At 38.2% G+C, this 13,366-nt stretch overlaps 1 protein-coding gene across 4 annotated transcripts; it reads left to right on the top strand.

The window, feature by feature from the left end:
• Window positions 1-3,053: 3,053 nt before the first annotated feature.
• On the top strand, window positions 3,054-13,277 carry trpc4b (transient receptor potential cation channel, subfamily C, member 4b). 4 transcript variants are annotated; one of them, XR_006843409.1, is made up of 11 exons: window positions 3,061-3,533; window positions 3,937-4,339; window positions 5,277-5,795; window positions 9,484-9,820; window positions 10,050-10,189; window positions 10,406-10,719; window positions 10,830-11,025; window positions 11,134-11,328; window positions 11,615-11,656; window positions 11,743-11,828; window positions 11,910-11,955. XR_006843409.1 is itself a non-coding variant. In XM_046389760.1 (11 exons), exons 2-11 carry the CDS (start codon window positions 3,962-3,964, stop codon window positions 12,483-12,485), a joined length of 2,787 nt encoding a protein of 928 aa, XP_046245716.1. In that variant the 5' UTR covers window positions 3,080-3,533; window positions 3,937-3,961; the 3' UTR covers window positions 12,486-13,277. The 4 variants fall into 4 exon arrangements, 2 of the variants coding, with proteins under 2 accessions (XP_046245717.1, XP_046245716.1); XM_046389760.1 differs by having other exon boundaries at window positions 3,080-3,533; window positions 11,739-11,828; window positions 11,910-13,277; XR_006843410.1 differs by lacking the exon at window positions 11,134-11,328 and having other exon boundaries at window positions 3,054-3,533; window positions 11,910-11,963.
• The last annotated feature ends 89 nt before the right edge of the window (window positions 13,278-13,366 follow it).

Here is a 13,366-nt window from a genome sequence, read left to right as displayed (position 1 = left end):
ATTTGTTACATATTGTCTGAACCAGCAAGAGGGAATATATTGCAAAGCCGATCACATTCTGCAGTCAGGCGTAAGATCTGTCTATCAGTGACCCTCCTGTGTAAAAGGCACACTGTACAGGACAGTGTTATTACAGGCAATTCAACCGAGAAACTATAAAAATAAACAGGCAATATCTGAAAGGTGGTCACACCAGGGCTCTCACATTGCAGCTGGAATAAATAGAAAAGGCTGAATGCTCCTTGGGGCAAAAAAATGCACAGCAGGATAGAAGGGAAAGATACAGAATATACTCACTGTTAGAGATCATTTCAAGGGCCACTCATGAACTTGTTGGTTATTTGACAGTCTCATTAGAATTTCAGCCAGAATTATTTTCATTTCTACTGAAATAAAACGAATTATGGTTACTAACATGCTTCAAGTGCTGCATCACGAATCACGAGTTCACATTCAGTATTTCCTTCTTTTCCTTACTGACGTTTTAATTAGCATGTGCTAGAATGGAGAGATATTATTATTTTAAAACTTGGAGTTAGAAAACTATTGTGTGATCATTTAAAAGTTTTGTTATGAAATATTTATATCAAAACAAAACACCAAGAATTCATTCATTTGTTTCATTCTCAATTTAGCACATTATATGAATGAGACTGAGAATACTGTTTTTTTTTTTTTGTACTCTGAGCAACTCTACTTACTTACTCACAGTCATATACATCAATTACACAAAACTTGGCATAAAAAATAAATGTCTTAACTTTACACAGACACGTTTGAACCATTTAAAACTGACCCACAGCTGCAAAAGCACAGAAGCAGGAAGCCTTTATGTATTATTAATGTCAAGATGTTTCCAAATTTTATTTGTGGTGAGACTGCAACATTATCTTCTGCACCTCTGAGGTCAGTTTCTGTGGACTACAGCGTCTCTCAACTGTCATATTAACTACAGCCTTAAAAGTTTTACTGGTGTTATGTGATCACTCCCTGGGGGATTTGTTATAAAACCTGGAGCTGGAAAATTATTGTCTAGTCGTTTAAAAGAAAGTTGCTAAAAAGTGACATTTGTAGGTCTAAAGCTACTTTTGTTGTATCTGTGTAAAAGATTGAGTTTGAGGAGATAACAATCCACGTACCCCAGCTGCATGGACTGAAAAGGACACCCTTATATCTTAAGCCAAACTAACCAATAGAGCAAGAGCTTCATCAGTGCGCTGTGTGCAGTTAGATGCATTGAGTCTGAAGTAGATCGGCAAACATTTTTCTCTGGGTGCCACTCCGACATGCAAAGCTACAGCTCCACAGTCAGGTCAGATTCATTAAGCAGATCACTGTCCTGGGTTTTGTTTGCTTTGTTTGCAACAACATGTTTGCATCACATTTTCCATGTCACCAATTCAGCACTCGACATCCCTACATGTTTTCACTTTAGCTAGTAATGAATAAATTATAACTGATATGATACTGATACTGACTGTGGAAAACATTTACTTTTAGTCAATCTACAAAATGGAAGAGCATGTTGTGCTAATTAGAGCCATTTAGTTCAAAACCATGATAACCCATGGCAAGCTTTTACTGCTTAAAGAGGTTTCACACACTGCATGCATAATGTATATGTAAAAGGTCTGATTAACCTAATTTCCCCTTGTGGATGAATAAAATCATCTATCTATCTATCTATCTAAATATTGTGCCTGTTATTATTCTCTTCCTACTGCAGGATAAGGTGGTGCTGCTATAATTGTATTGGAAAGTGCATAAACCAGATTACCTTGCAGATGTCTTGCAATGAGTGAGATGGGATAATAGCTTCAGTGCTGATAATAATGACCACAAGTCCTGCAAGCGAGAGATTCTGTTGATTCAAAGGGAGAGAAATTCATCTTTTCATACACTCTATCCTCTCTCACGCACAGTATGTGCCAAAGTCCCACATAAACACACACTTTTCTCCCGCGTAGCACAGTCTAATTACAATGAGAAAAACAAGGAAATATTGAATGCAAACTCCTGATTCATGATGCAGCACTTGAAGCACATTAGTTCTCACACAGACAACGGTGTCTTCTTAGATGGATGCAGTTAAAAGTGAATTTTTACCTTCAGAGCAGCACTGAAAATGTGCGTATGCTGGAAACAAAAACAAACCTAGAATGAGTACACATCTGAATGTATTAATATTGGTCTAATGAGTTTTTATGTAGCAAACCTGCAAGCCTGCACCTGATGGAAGAAAAATGCTTTTGCACATGTTTTAGAAAACTTCTCTGTCAGTGAGATCACTGCTGAAAACATGAAGCCCTGATTTTGTTTAAAGTATCAATGACAAATCTATATTATCTATTATTTATCTATATACAGTCAGCTGTATCTCTAGGACGAAAGAACATTAACATACGGCATGTTTTGTTCTGCTTGCCTATGGATGTGGAATAAAGTATGTAAGATGTTTCTTAGCAACTGTGCAGGCTCACACTATCCAGCTAACTCCCGGTGTTAAACATCTTACATGGCTATTTTCCCTACAGTGATCACCTCTTGAGAGCTCATTGGGAATAAAGTTATTTTGCATCTTCCAAACTGCAAGTTTATAGGTTTATAGGTCTATAAGTTTAGTGTCATCTGTAAACAGAATACATAAATTTGTCATGTTAATACGCTTTGGATTGGACTGATTTTCTTTATTGAACCCTTGTACTATGTGACAAACATCCTGGGCTTAAAGTAATGTAGCAATCAGGGTAATATTGTATCTTTATTCATCTTGACACAGAATCGAAGCAGGCCAGTTTTATACAATAAAGCTTCATATTTTTGAATATCCTGTCACATGATGCAAAAAAGATCAACAAAATATATTACTTTGGTTGTTTTTTTTTGTTTTGTTTTGTTTTGTTCTTTTAGGATATCCTATTTTTCAATAGCTATATTGAATCTTGTATTTTAAGGGGTACACTTGTTTGGGTTTTACAGAAATGTTGGCCTGTGTCAGTGGCTTAAATAGAGATTAAATGAATGAACATTAATCACGTGAACTTTATTATTGTCGCAGTTCATACATTTCCTTTAATTAGTCCACAAACGTTACTTTTACAACATGAAAGTAATGCCATTACTATTGTTTGAAAATAAACAGTGGATAACTGGCTTCCTACACAGGAAACTGTACTTGGCAGCTTTTATGCTGTGGTACAGCAAACCAAAGGGGAAATGGACGGTAATGGACGAAAAATACATTTTCTGAGTTTTGAGCCTGCAGTTTGTGCGCACTTTCTGTGATGTTACCTCTTGCTCCCACCTGATCTCACGCGTGGATTTTGCAGAGATCTGTGCAGGTCAGTCTCTAATGTCCCTACAGACGAGGGAGCGAAAGGGGTGGGCAGAGGATTGCATGACATGCCATTAAGTAACAGTGTCTCCAGTGGAGACTTCAAGATGAAGATTCAACCACGCAAGTTTCCTTCCTGGCAGTCGCAGCCTCTGGTTCTCCGCCGAGTGCTCCAGTAGCCTAAATCACAGCTGTAAAGGTAAAGTTTGAGTGTTTCTGTTCTTTGGTGCGTACCTTTCATGATGTGATTACGGACTCCTCCTAGTTAACTGTTGGAAACTGCTTTAATGGTTTTCTTTCTCATGAAAATTATATTTTGGTCATGTTTCAGGTTGTGTTTATTGCAATGTTAAGAGATGTAGATTTAGCGTTATAAACAGCCTTATAAACTGAAATAGGCCTAAATCGTTTGTTTTTTTCTTTTTGAACAAGTAACCGCTTATAACATGAGGCTATGAAATGCATTTGCCATGTGAACTGTTGAATGGTATTGCATCGCTAAAATGGGAGAATCAAGAGTTTGGGCAGTGTGTCTGATACATCAGCTAAGACTGAAACTATAGATCTCATATTTCCCACTGTCTTTTGTTTCTCATTATCAGCTGAGAGTGCGGTGCAGTAGCAGCAATGTCACAGCTGTATTACAGGAAAACTGACAGCTCGTCATACAGGGACCGCATCCCTCTGCGGATCGTGCGGGCCGAATCGGAGCTCTCTCCCATGGAGAGGGCCTACCTGGGGGCCGTTGAGAGGGGGGACTATGCCAGTGTGAAACAAGCCCTGGAGGAGGCTGAGATTTACTTCAGGATCAACATCAACTGCATCGACCCCCTGGGACGCACAGCCCTGCTCATTGCCATTGAAAACGAGAATCTGGAGATCATTGACCTGCTGCTCAGCTATAATGTGCATGTGGGTGATGCCCTGCTACATGCCATCCGCAAAGAAGTGGTGGGGGCTGTGGAGCTGCTGCTCAATCACAAGAAGCCACGAGGGGAAAAACAGGTATTGTAGATCCACGATAGCATCCTGTTTACTGTTCACATTCCCACAAGGGTTTCTCTTTTACAAGCCTCAGTTTGTTTCATATTGTTCTTTAACAGTCCTAATAACAGTCTTTTCATATTATTCTTTTATTTGTCAGTCTGTCTTTTTTTGTCTCATATTTGTGTTTGTCACCAACCTGTGCACAGAGCTTCCAAAAGTGCCATGATGCCTCACTGTCAACTACTAGTTCCAATTAGACTCAGAAAGTAGTTTTTCTTATGTGATGATCTGCTATGTCCATGCTCGTGTAGAGTCAGTGGGTACAAGTACAGTCTGTGATGCTTCAGTGAGAAACACTAATAACAGTCCTGTTTATCAACAAGTGAAACATTGCAGCATATTTATAAGTTCATTAATTTATTAATCAGTCAATGTTATAATAAATGACCAAAGCATTTTCACAAAGCTGCTTTCCTCAGTCTCTCGGTGTCAGGCATGGCTGTTTTTATTTTCTGCTCCAAAGCAGCACCGCTGATACTCTTTGATGTGCTCGTGTGGGTCTGTCTGCCATAGATTTTACAACAAAAAGTAGTTTTCAGATAAATTCTTGACATGTTTATATTTTTATTTTTTTGACACCACTGAGTCTACCAACAGCAACTGTAATTTATTGGTGTATTCTGCAAAGAAACGTAAAAAAGAAAAAAGGGGGTAGCAGCCTCCAACCAGGAAGGTATTTTGAGGCCAGCTTAACCACAACCCATTAGCTGTGTGCTTGCTGTTAGACAAGATGGTTAGGGACCCAAGACAGATGAAATTAGACCCATTCAAACCTTTTTTTTTCCTTTCCTGTGCGGGCTTTAGAAAGCAATCTTCTTTTGTAAACTACCTGATAAATTTATCTAAGTTTTAATGACTGTTCATTTGTGTGTTTCTCTCTTGGCTTCCTGTAAAGGTCCCACAAATTCTGCTGGACAAACAGTTTTCAGACTTCACCCCTGACATTACTCCGATAATCCTTGCAGCCCACACCAACAACTATGAGATCATCAAACTGCTTCTGCAGCGAGGTGTTTCCATACCTCAGCCACACGCTGTACGCTGCAATTGCGCGGAGTGTGTGTCCAATTCAGATGTGGATGGCCTTCGTCACTCGCGCTCTCGTCTTAACATCTACAAGGCCCTTGCCAGTCCGTCTCTCATTGCCCTCTCCAGTGAGGATCCTTTCCTCACGGCTTTTCAACTCAGCTGGGAGCTGAAGGAACTCAGCACAGTGGAGAATGAGTTCAAGTCAGAGTATGAGGAGCTGTCTCATATGTGTAAACAATTTGCAAAGGAGCTGTTGGACCAGACCAGAAGCTCTAAAGAACTGGAAATAATCCTCAACTACCGTGATGACATCAACCCCCTGCTGGATGAGAATGTTAATGATCTGGCCCGACTGAAGCTGGCTATCAAATACTGCCAGAAGGAGGTAAGCTCTTTGTTGATTATGATATTCTCTTTTACAGATGGCTGCTGTGTAACCCACAGTGGTACAGTACTACTGTTTTAGACACATAGACACAGCTTAAGAAAAGTACAGTAACACTTGGTTTTACAGTGCATAAAACCCAAGTACAACATTAAATTCTTTGAACAATGTGGACTGGATTACAAGAATGGTTCCAAGATGAGCTGTAAATGGCTTGAGATGGGTGGATATGTCCTTTGGGAGTTTAGAATGTAATTGTCAGGATGGCTTTTAGCAAAGCATTACAGGAGCCCTCTCAGACAGTCCCGTGACAATTGGATAATTGGGGATAATGAGGGAATAAGTGATGGCCATTTCCTAGAAATACGTACTCATAATATTTTAATCAGGGAGGGAACCTTTTAACATCTTCTTTGGAGTATTAGTCCCCTGGATGCAATGCCAGCTTTTTGTCATTTGTTTTGGAATAGTGCTCCTAAACATTTACACATTGTGATTACACAGTAACAGTCATAATGAGCAACAGTATAAGTATTACTTATATAAGTTTATATAAGTTTATATTTATTGCACTGATTTTTGCTTAACACAGTAGCAGGTGACAACAACAAAAGTATCTCTTCTACCAGAAAATGTGGCATTGTAGCCTTTTACTGCATTGAAAGAAAATTTAGAATTGTTTCCTGCTTAACAGAGTAAAAAGTTCACACTGAGTTTCGGTGTGAGTCATTTATTTGTTCCATTCATTAAAGCTTCTGGGTCTTGTTTATATACAGCCGTTATGTGGCATTTCCAGACATAAAGGCTAACACCATGTGTGCACTGCTCATTTTCTACTTTTAGATTTAGTTGAGCTTTTAAGAGTCTTTGCATGCAGTTGCAGTTGTTTTGACTGTTTTGATGAGACAGTTGGCAATGTGAGAATGAAAGATCAGTGTGACTGTTAGCAGCTCTATGTGGTACAATTGGTCTCCATGGCAAAATGTTTCACAGCTGAACTTCAAGGGCTTTCTTCCTTGGTTTTAATCACAAATTGTTTTGTTTGGTTGTTTTGGACAAGATTTCTTATGTCAATATCAGACATTTTACATTGAGCACTCACTTCCTACACTATTGTAATAATAATAATAATGATGATGACAATAATAATAATAATAAGTATGCTATGATGAAAACACATCATTTCAAAGTGATAGCAGGCTGCATTACAAAAAGGAACAATGTATTTTTGACTCCAGCTTTGGAGACAGAAATATGATCGGTTTTAAACCAGCAAAATCCTGGGACAATAATAAATATGATATAATATCTATTTCATATAAGCCTTGTATAGCTGCACTATTCATCAAGTTGGTCTAAATAGCCTGGAATGAGGCTAAATCAATAGACTTGATAAAACATAGAACTTAATTGTTTTGCCCATTTGTGTTCATCCTTTGAGGAATCGTTAATATTTGGCTGTGCACTAATTGTAACAAGTATGTACTAATCCCTTTAATTAATTAGACTTGTTTTTAATGTCATGCAAAATAATTAAGATTGTTAATGTCTTTTGTATTGTACTTCTTTTGTAGTGTAAAATTGATTACTTTTATTAACTTTATTGATGTGGTTAAGGCTATCATTGTCTTGAAATTTGTAAAAGAACATACTATCTACAAACCGTTCCTTTTTTATTGTTCATTGAGCCCTTGATTTTTATTCTGGCCCCGTTCTGTTTGAGCAGGTGGTACAATATTTGCATTTGGGGGACAAATATCTAGCATGAAAAAGTGGAAATGCTTGTTTTCCTTTTTGTATCATAAATTTCATAGCACATTTATTTTACAAATGCATTATTAAAGTGGATTGAATGGATTTGTTCTCAGCTCCGCAAAAGACAAAATTAAGAAAACTGTAAAATGAAAATATTAAACTCTTGTAGCATTACTGCTGTGTCACTGTAAGTCACAGTAACCGTTTTCTTAAGAAAATCAGATTTGACTTGGAATTTTTACATCTCACATTAAGCACACCAACCAGCATACACCAAACCATGTAGGCCTTTGCATGTCTTGGTGCACCAGATGCCCCCAAACTGAAACCACATATCTTCATAAGTAAGTAAAATTAATGTAGCAGTGTTCATAGTATATAATGCCCTTCACTATCTGTACAGGAGTGACCAGCATATGTATATCGTACACAGAATGCTTTTGCCCATTTGTACCAACAACCAGACAAATAGCACACTCTACATACACTGCATAAACTACCAACATTTACTGGTGACAAAATTGTAACTTTCACATGTTCAGTAGAGTTTAAGTTTTCTTCTGTTCTCCTGCTGCCTTCTGCACTCAGGTATGATGATAGTGTGCCATTTTATAGCTGAATGAAAGTGCAAAACGTATTTTTTGTTCTAAAAGTCACATTGCTGGATGAGTAGTGTTTTAGCGTACAGTGTGCATGTAAAGAAACATAAACTACCAATGTCATCTACCAAAAATACATTTGAGATCAATTATTTTTTTTACTATTTTCTGTGAAATGTACGTAGTTCATATTCATATTCATTCATAACTGCTTAAATCGTATTAGCTTAATTGATAAGCACTTACAACAACAGTATGTTGTTGGTATGAATGTGCCTCAGGACAGAGCTAATACTTGTTTTTGAAGGGGGGAGTGGTGTGACATATGGATGGGGCCATTTTCACCTTCCAAAAATGTCCTCAGACAAAATCTGGTCCTGCCAGATGCCACTTTTTGCCTTCAGTCACATTATAGCAATTCAGCATGTCACAAGGGCAGAGACGGAACTGTAAAGATGTCAGATTCTGCACTGATAGATTACCTCATCAAGCACAATTTAATGTTGTACTATAGTACCATAATGGAGATCCATTTGGCCATAACTTGGTTAACTTGAAATTAACTTCCATCACCATCTGCAGATGTCCAACAGATACTTATATCAAATCTCACAGAGCAGAGAAAATGTGTATGGCAAACAGATTTGACAGTCACTTCTTAACAGAGGATTAAGGAAGTCCTCAGATTGCTTTTATCTTGCATGGAAGATAAAAATCTGTTATTAATTGTATAAAGTCACATGTAGTGATGCTAAACATGTACAAGCAATTTTTGTCATCATACATGAGAGAGGTTGAGACTTGAGGAAAAAACAATCTATGTTCTTTATGTGTGAACGGGTTCCAGGCTTTTTCTAAAACATGACACGGCACAATGGGAGGGCTGTTGTTTCTGACAAGCATCTAAGACTCCTTTTACATGTGTTTGTTCAACATCCTCAGTTGGGTATTGAGGTTTCTGGATGGTTCTGGAAGGTTCTTCATGTCCTGTTGAGGTTCTTCTAAGGGACAGGCACTCTTGCAATGTTAAGGACCACAAAGAATTACATTAATTAGACCAATGGTTTAGTGGCAGTTTATACTTCATAAAATTAACATGGCGCTACAGTTGTGATAATAATTTATATTTCTATATCCTGTCAACTAGCAACTTTTTTGGAATAGGGGTTATACGTAGTGCAGTGTGCACAATGAATACAGTCTTCAGTTTCTGTTGTTTGCTTTGTGTGTAAGTTTGTTTTTGTGTACCATTTAAATCTGATTTGTCCATTAAGACAAAGATCTAAATAAACGAGAAGTGAACTTATCTATCTTTGACTCTCCCTTCCTTTCAGTTTGTTGCTCAGCCCAACTGTCAGCAGCTGCTGGCGTCTCGGTGGTATGATGAGTTACCAGGCTGGAGGAGGCGTCACTGGGCAGTAAAGCTCATCACATGTATCTTTTTTGGCCTCCTCTTCCCACTGTTATCCATCTTGTACCTGATATCACCAAAGAGCCGCTATGGCATGTTCATCCGTAAGCCCTTCATCAAGTTCATCTGTCACACTGCTTCCTACCTGACCTTCCTCTTCCTACTCTTCCTGGCCTCGCAGCATATAGCCTCTCCACAGCCAAACTATCAAGGCCCACCTCCTACCACGGTGGAATGGATGATACTGCCCTGGGTGCTTGGTAACAACAACCACACATAGACACACACAATAACATGTCATGTCATCTTATCATACAGCCATACACTACAGTTACTCACATTTGAAGGAAGTCGAGCTAAAGTGCCTACTGTACCATTATCATGCGCATGCTACCATAACCTCTGCACAGTGGTTCTTTGCCAAAAAATGTATTTCCTGTGGAACTTTACCTGTAATAATGACTGCCATTGTTTGTTCATCTCTCCGAGGCTTTATATGGGCTGAGATCAAACAGATGTGGGATAGTGGTTTCCAAGACTACATAGATGACTGGTGGAATTTAATGGACTTTATAATGAACTCCTTGTATCTTGCAACCATTTCACTGAAGATTGTCGCCTATGCAAAGGTACTGTACATCTTAAAGCACAAAGTATTTGACAGACACAGATTCAAAAATATTCTTGCACAGTACATCATAGATTGTGTCAGGAGAAATTGAAAATAAATGGTATCACCGTATATTCCTGTATTTCTCAACTTGTCAAGTCAACTTGTGTGCTGGAAAATGTGAAACTGCAGCATCAGCTTCTTGTTTTCATGGATCTCCCTTTCTTTTTTACAGTATAGTGGGTACAAACCCAGAGGCACTTGGGAAATGTGGCATCCAACTTTGGTGGCAGAAGCACTGTTTGCCATCGCTAACATCTTCAGCTCCTTGCGCCTCATCTGCCTTTTTACGGCCAACTCCCATCTGGGTCCCTTACAGATCTCACTGGGCCGCATGCTGCTGGACATCCTCAAGTTCCTCTTCATCTACTGCCTAGTGTTGTTAGCCTTTGCCAATGGCCTCAACCAGCTGTACTTCTATTATGAAACAGAGGGAGAAAATAATTGCAAGGGTATTCGCTGTAATCAGCAAAACAACGCCTTCACAACGCAAGTTTAAGATCTTACATAAATTTTCCCTGACAAATCTGCGTTGTTAATAATTAATAAGTTTGTTTTTCAGCAGCACTTAATGTGATGTATGGTTGTTTGCTTTCCAGGCTGTTCGAGACGCTACAGTCATTATTTTGGTCTATATTTGGCCTGATTTCCCTCTATGTGTCCAATGTGCAACCAGATCATGAATTCACTGAGTTTGTGGGCTCTACCATGTTTGGCACATACAACATCATCTCCCTGGTTGTGCTTCTGAACATGTTAATTGCAATGATGAACAACTCCTACCAGCACATTGCTGTGAGTGGTGGCGTTTAGCTGTTTTACGGTTTTTATAGTTTTATACTAATTTGTCTTGCAGACCTTTGCACAAGGTTTTCATTAATTGCTGTTTGTTTTGCTTCTCAGGATCATGCAGATATAGAATGGAAATTTGCTAGAACAAAATTATGGATGAGCTATTTTGAAGAAGGGGGCACTTTGCCATCTCCATTCAATATAATACCCAGTCCAAAGTCTGTTTATTATCTAATTGGATGGATCAAGAGGCATTTGTTTAAAGGACCAATCATTAAAAGGCTTGAAACCTTTGAAAGTCTGGGGGTAAGGAATTTCCAAAGACTTGTTTTGATCTTTGTCATTGGCACTGTGCTGAAAACATTTTCAATGCTTGTCTGGTATTATAGCCTCAAGGCAGATGCTCCAAAAGAAATAAGAGTAGATTGAATTACTTGTTTTCTTTAATAAGGCAGGTAGTTATTAATATCATAGGACATTTAATTGAAAAGGGCTAATAAAAAAAAACAAAAATAACAATTCACCCTGCCATTACAAAGATAAATACCATGTTTATTATTTACCTTTTTTCTTTTTTTTTCACAAACTGTAGAGACGTGCAGCTGAAAATGTAAGATTAAACCATGAGTATCAGGTAGGGATTTGTTTTCCACAATACACACTTTTTTATTTTAAGATGAATCTATAGTTTAAAAAATATATGTGTTTTTGTTTAGGAAGTTTTGAGGAACCTTGTGAAGCGGTATGTTGCCGCAATGATCAGAGATGCCAAGACAGAGGAAGGGCTGACGGAAGAGAATTTCAAGGTAATATGCATATATTTAGTATTTCTTCAATACTGACATTTTTTCATTGCTCTATAATCTCTGCTTCTCAATAATTGACAGGAGCTTAAGCAAGATATCTCCAGCTTCCGCTATGAAGTCCTGGGAATGATGAAGGGTAAACCTCAAGGTGGGGTTGCAGGTAGTGTGGCAAGCTCCACCTTGGCTTACCCTGGAAACTCATTCAAATATTCTCCGACATTTCCTACTGATGAACCCCAACAGAAGCTCAGCATGTTTGATGTGACCACTGCTGCTATCTTGCAGAGCAGAGTTGTCAATACCACGAGCTCTGTGGTCTCTGACAGGCAAACCAGTGGTTCAGTTGTTCTGTTCAATACAGACCAGTCTCACAATAAGCTATCCAAGGCCAGGTTGGGTGCTGGGACCCTCCAGAGACAGAGCAGAGAGCTCTCTCAGAAATGTGATGAAATATATTCACTGTCAGAGGTAGATAATTCAGAATCAGGTGGCCGAAATCAAGAACAACTTCAGACTGACAAAGTGATTGTGGAGGTTTTACAGAAAGTGGAGAAGGACATTCAGGGGACTGAACATTCTTGGAAAAAACAAGCGAAAAATGGGCCAAAAAATATAAAAATCAATCTGTCTGCAAGTGAGAGATGCCAATCATTTTAAACATCTTGGGGTTTTCTTTCATTCATCTACCAGTTGTAAAATCCATTAGTTTATCAAAATCAAACTAATTTTGTCATGGTAAACAGTACTACAGTTGGATAATATATTCCGTTGGAATAATCTTGTGTCCTGTGATGTACATAATGGCATAATCATATATTATCTCACATTATATAACATTCATTCATCTCTGGTAGAAGACAGAGTACACAATAATACTGGGTGAGGATTGATTGCAGTGACTTGATGCTCAAGATATTGGAAAGCAAGATAGTAATTCATGTTTTATCTTGAGCATTCAATTTCCCAAGAGCTCTGACACCCTGCAGTCTATCCTCTTTACTGCCATCTTGAACGGCCCTCTTACTCTGGAAGTATGTCTAAAAAGTATCATGCGTATGCTGACAGTATCTAGTACTTTTCAATTATAACTCAATTATCAACTGTACTAAAAGAAATCATCAAAATTATTCTAGGTTTACTTGTATTTACTATCTAGGCAAATTTTATAGTGCCTTTGGACAATTTGTCCAGTTGATGTGGCACCTGGATTAGATAATTCAGATATTTGGCTCGACTTATTTTATTCTAGTATTACTGTGCTAAGCTGTTCAGGGAAAGATATAAAGTTTTACATGCAGTGTATTCTTGTTGAGATTTGTTGCAGAGTTTAATCCTCTGCCAAGTGCTGTATCGACTATAACTTGCAGGTGCAAGGACCCTCTTGTGATCTGTGTAATTTTGTAACTTGTAATGAAATGAATTTGTGATTAAATAAAATATGAAATCTGATTCAAAATGCAGTATTTCTAACTTTTTTAGACTTTTTGACAAAACAACACATTGCTGCCCTCTCTGAGGATGTACTCTCTCCACTTCAC

Source organism: Scatophagus argus, chromosome 5 (assembly GCF_020382885.2).
Source record: "Scatophagus argus isolate fScaArg1 chromosome 5, fScaArg1.pri, whole genome shotgun sequence".
NCBI classification, from domain to species: domain Eukaryota; kingdom Metazoa; phylum Chordata; class Actinopteri; family Scatophagidae; genus Scatophagus; species Scatophagus argus.
This window is presented reverse-complemented; position numbering and strand designations above follow the sequence as displayed.

What these genes read in the sequence shown, in the direction of transcription:
- trpc4b (XM_046389760.1), top strand. Translation starts at nt 3,962, where the DNA reads ATGTCACAGCTGTATTACAGGAAAACTGACAGCTCGTCATACAGGGAC. An exon ending in AGCCACGAGGGGAAAAACAG is followed by an intron (nt 4,340 to 5,276) that starts GTATTGTAGATC and finishes CTTCCTGTAAAG; the next exon opens with GTCCCACAAATTCTGCTGGA. An exon ending in AGATTGTCGCCTATGCAAAG is followed by an intron (nt 10,190 to 10,405) that starts GTACTGTACATC and finishes TCTTTTTTACAG; the next exon opens with TATAGTGGGTACAAACCCAG.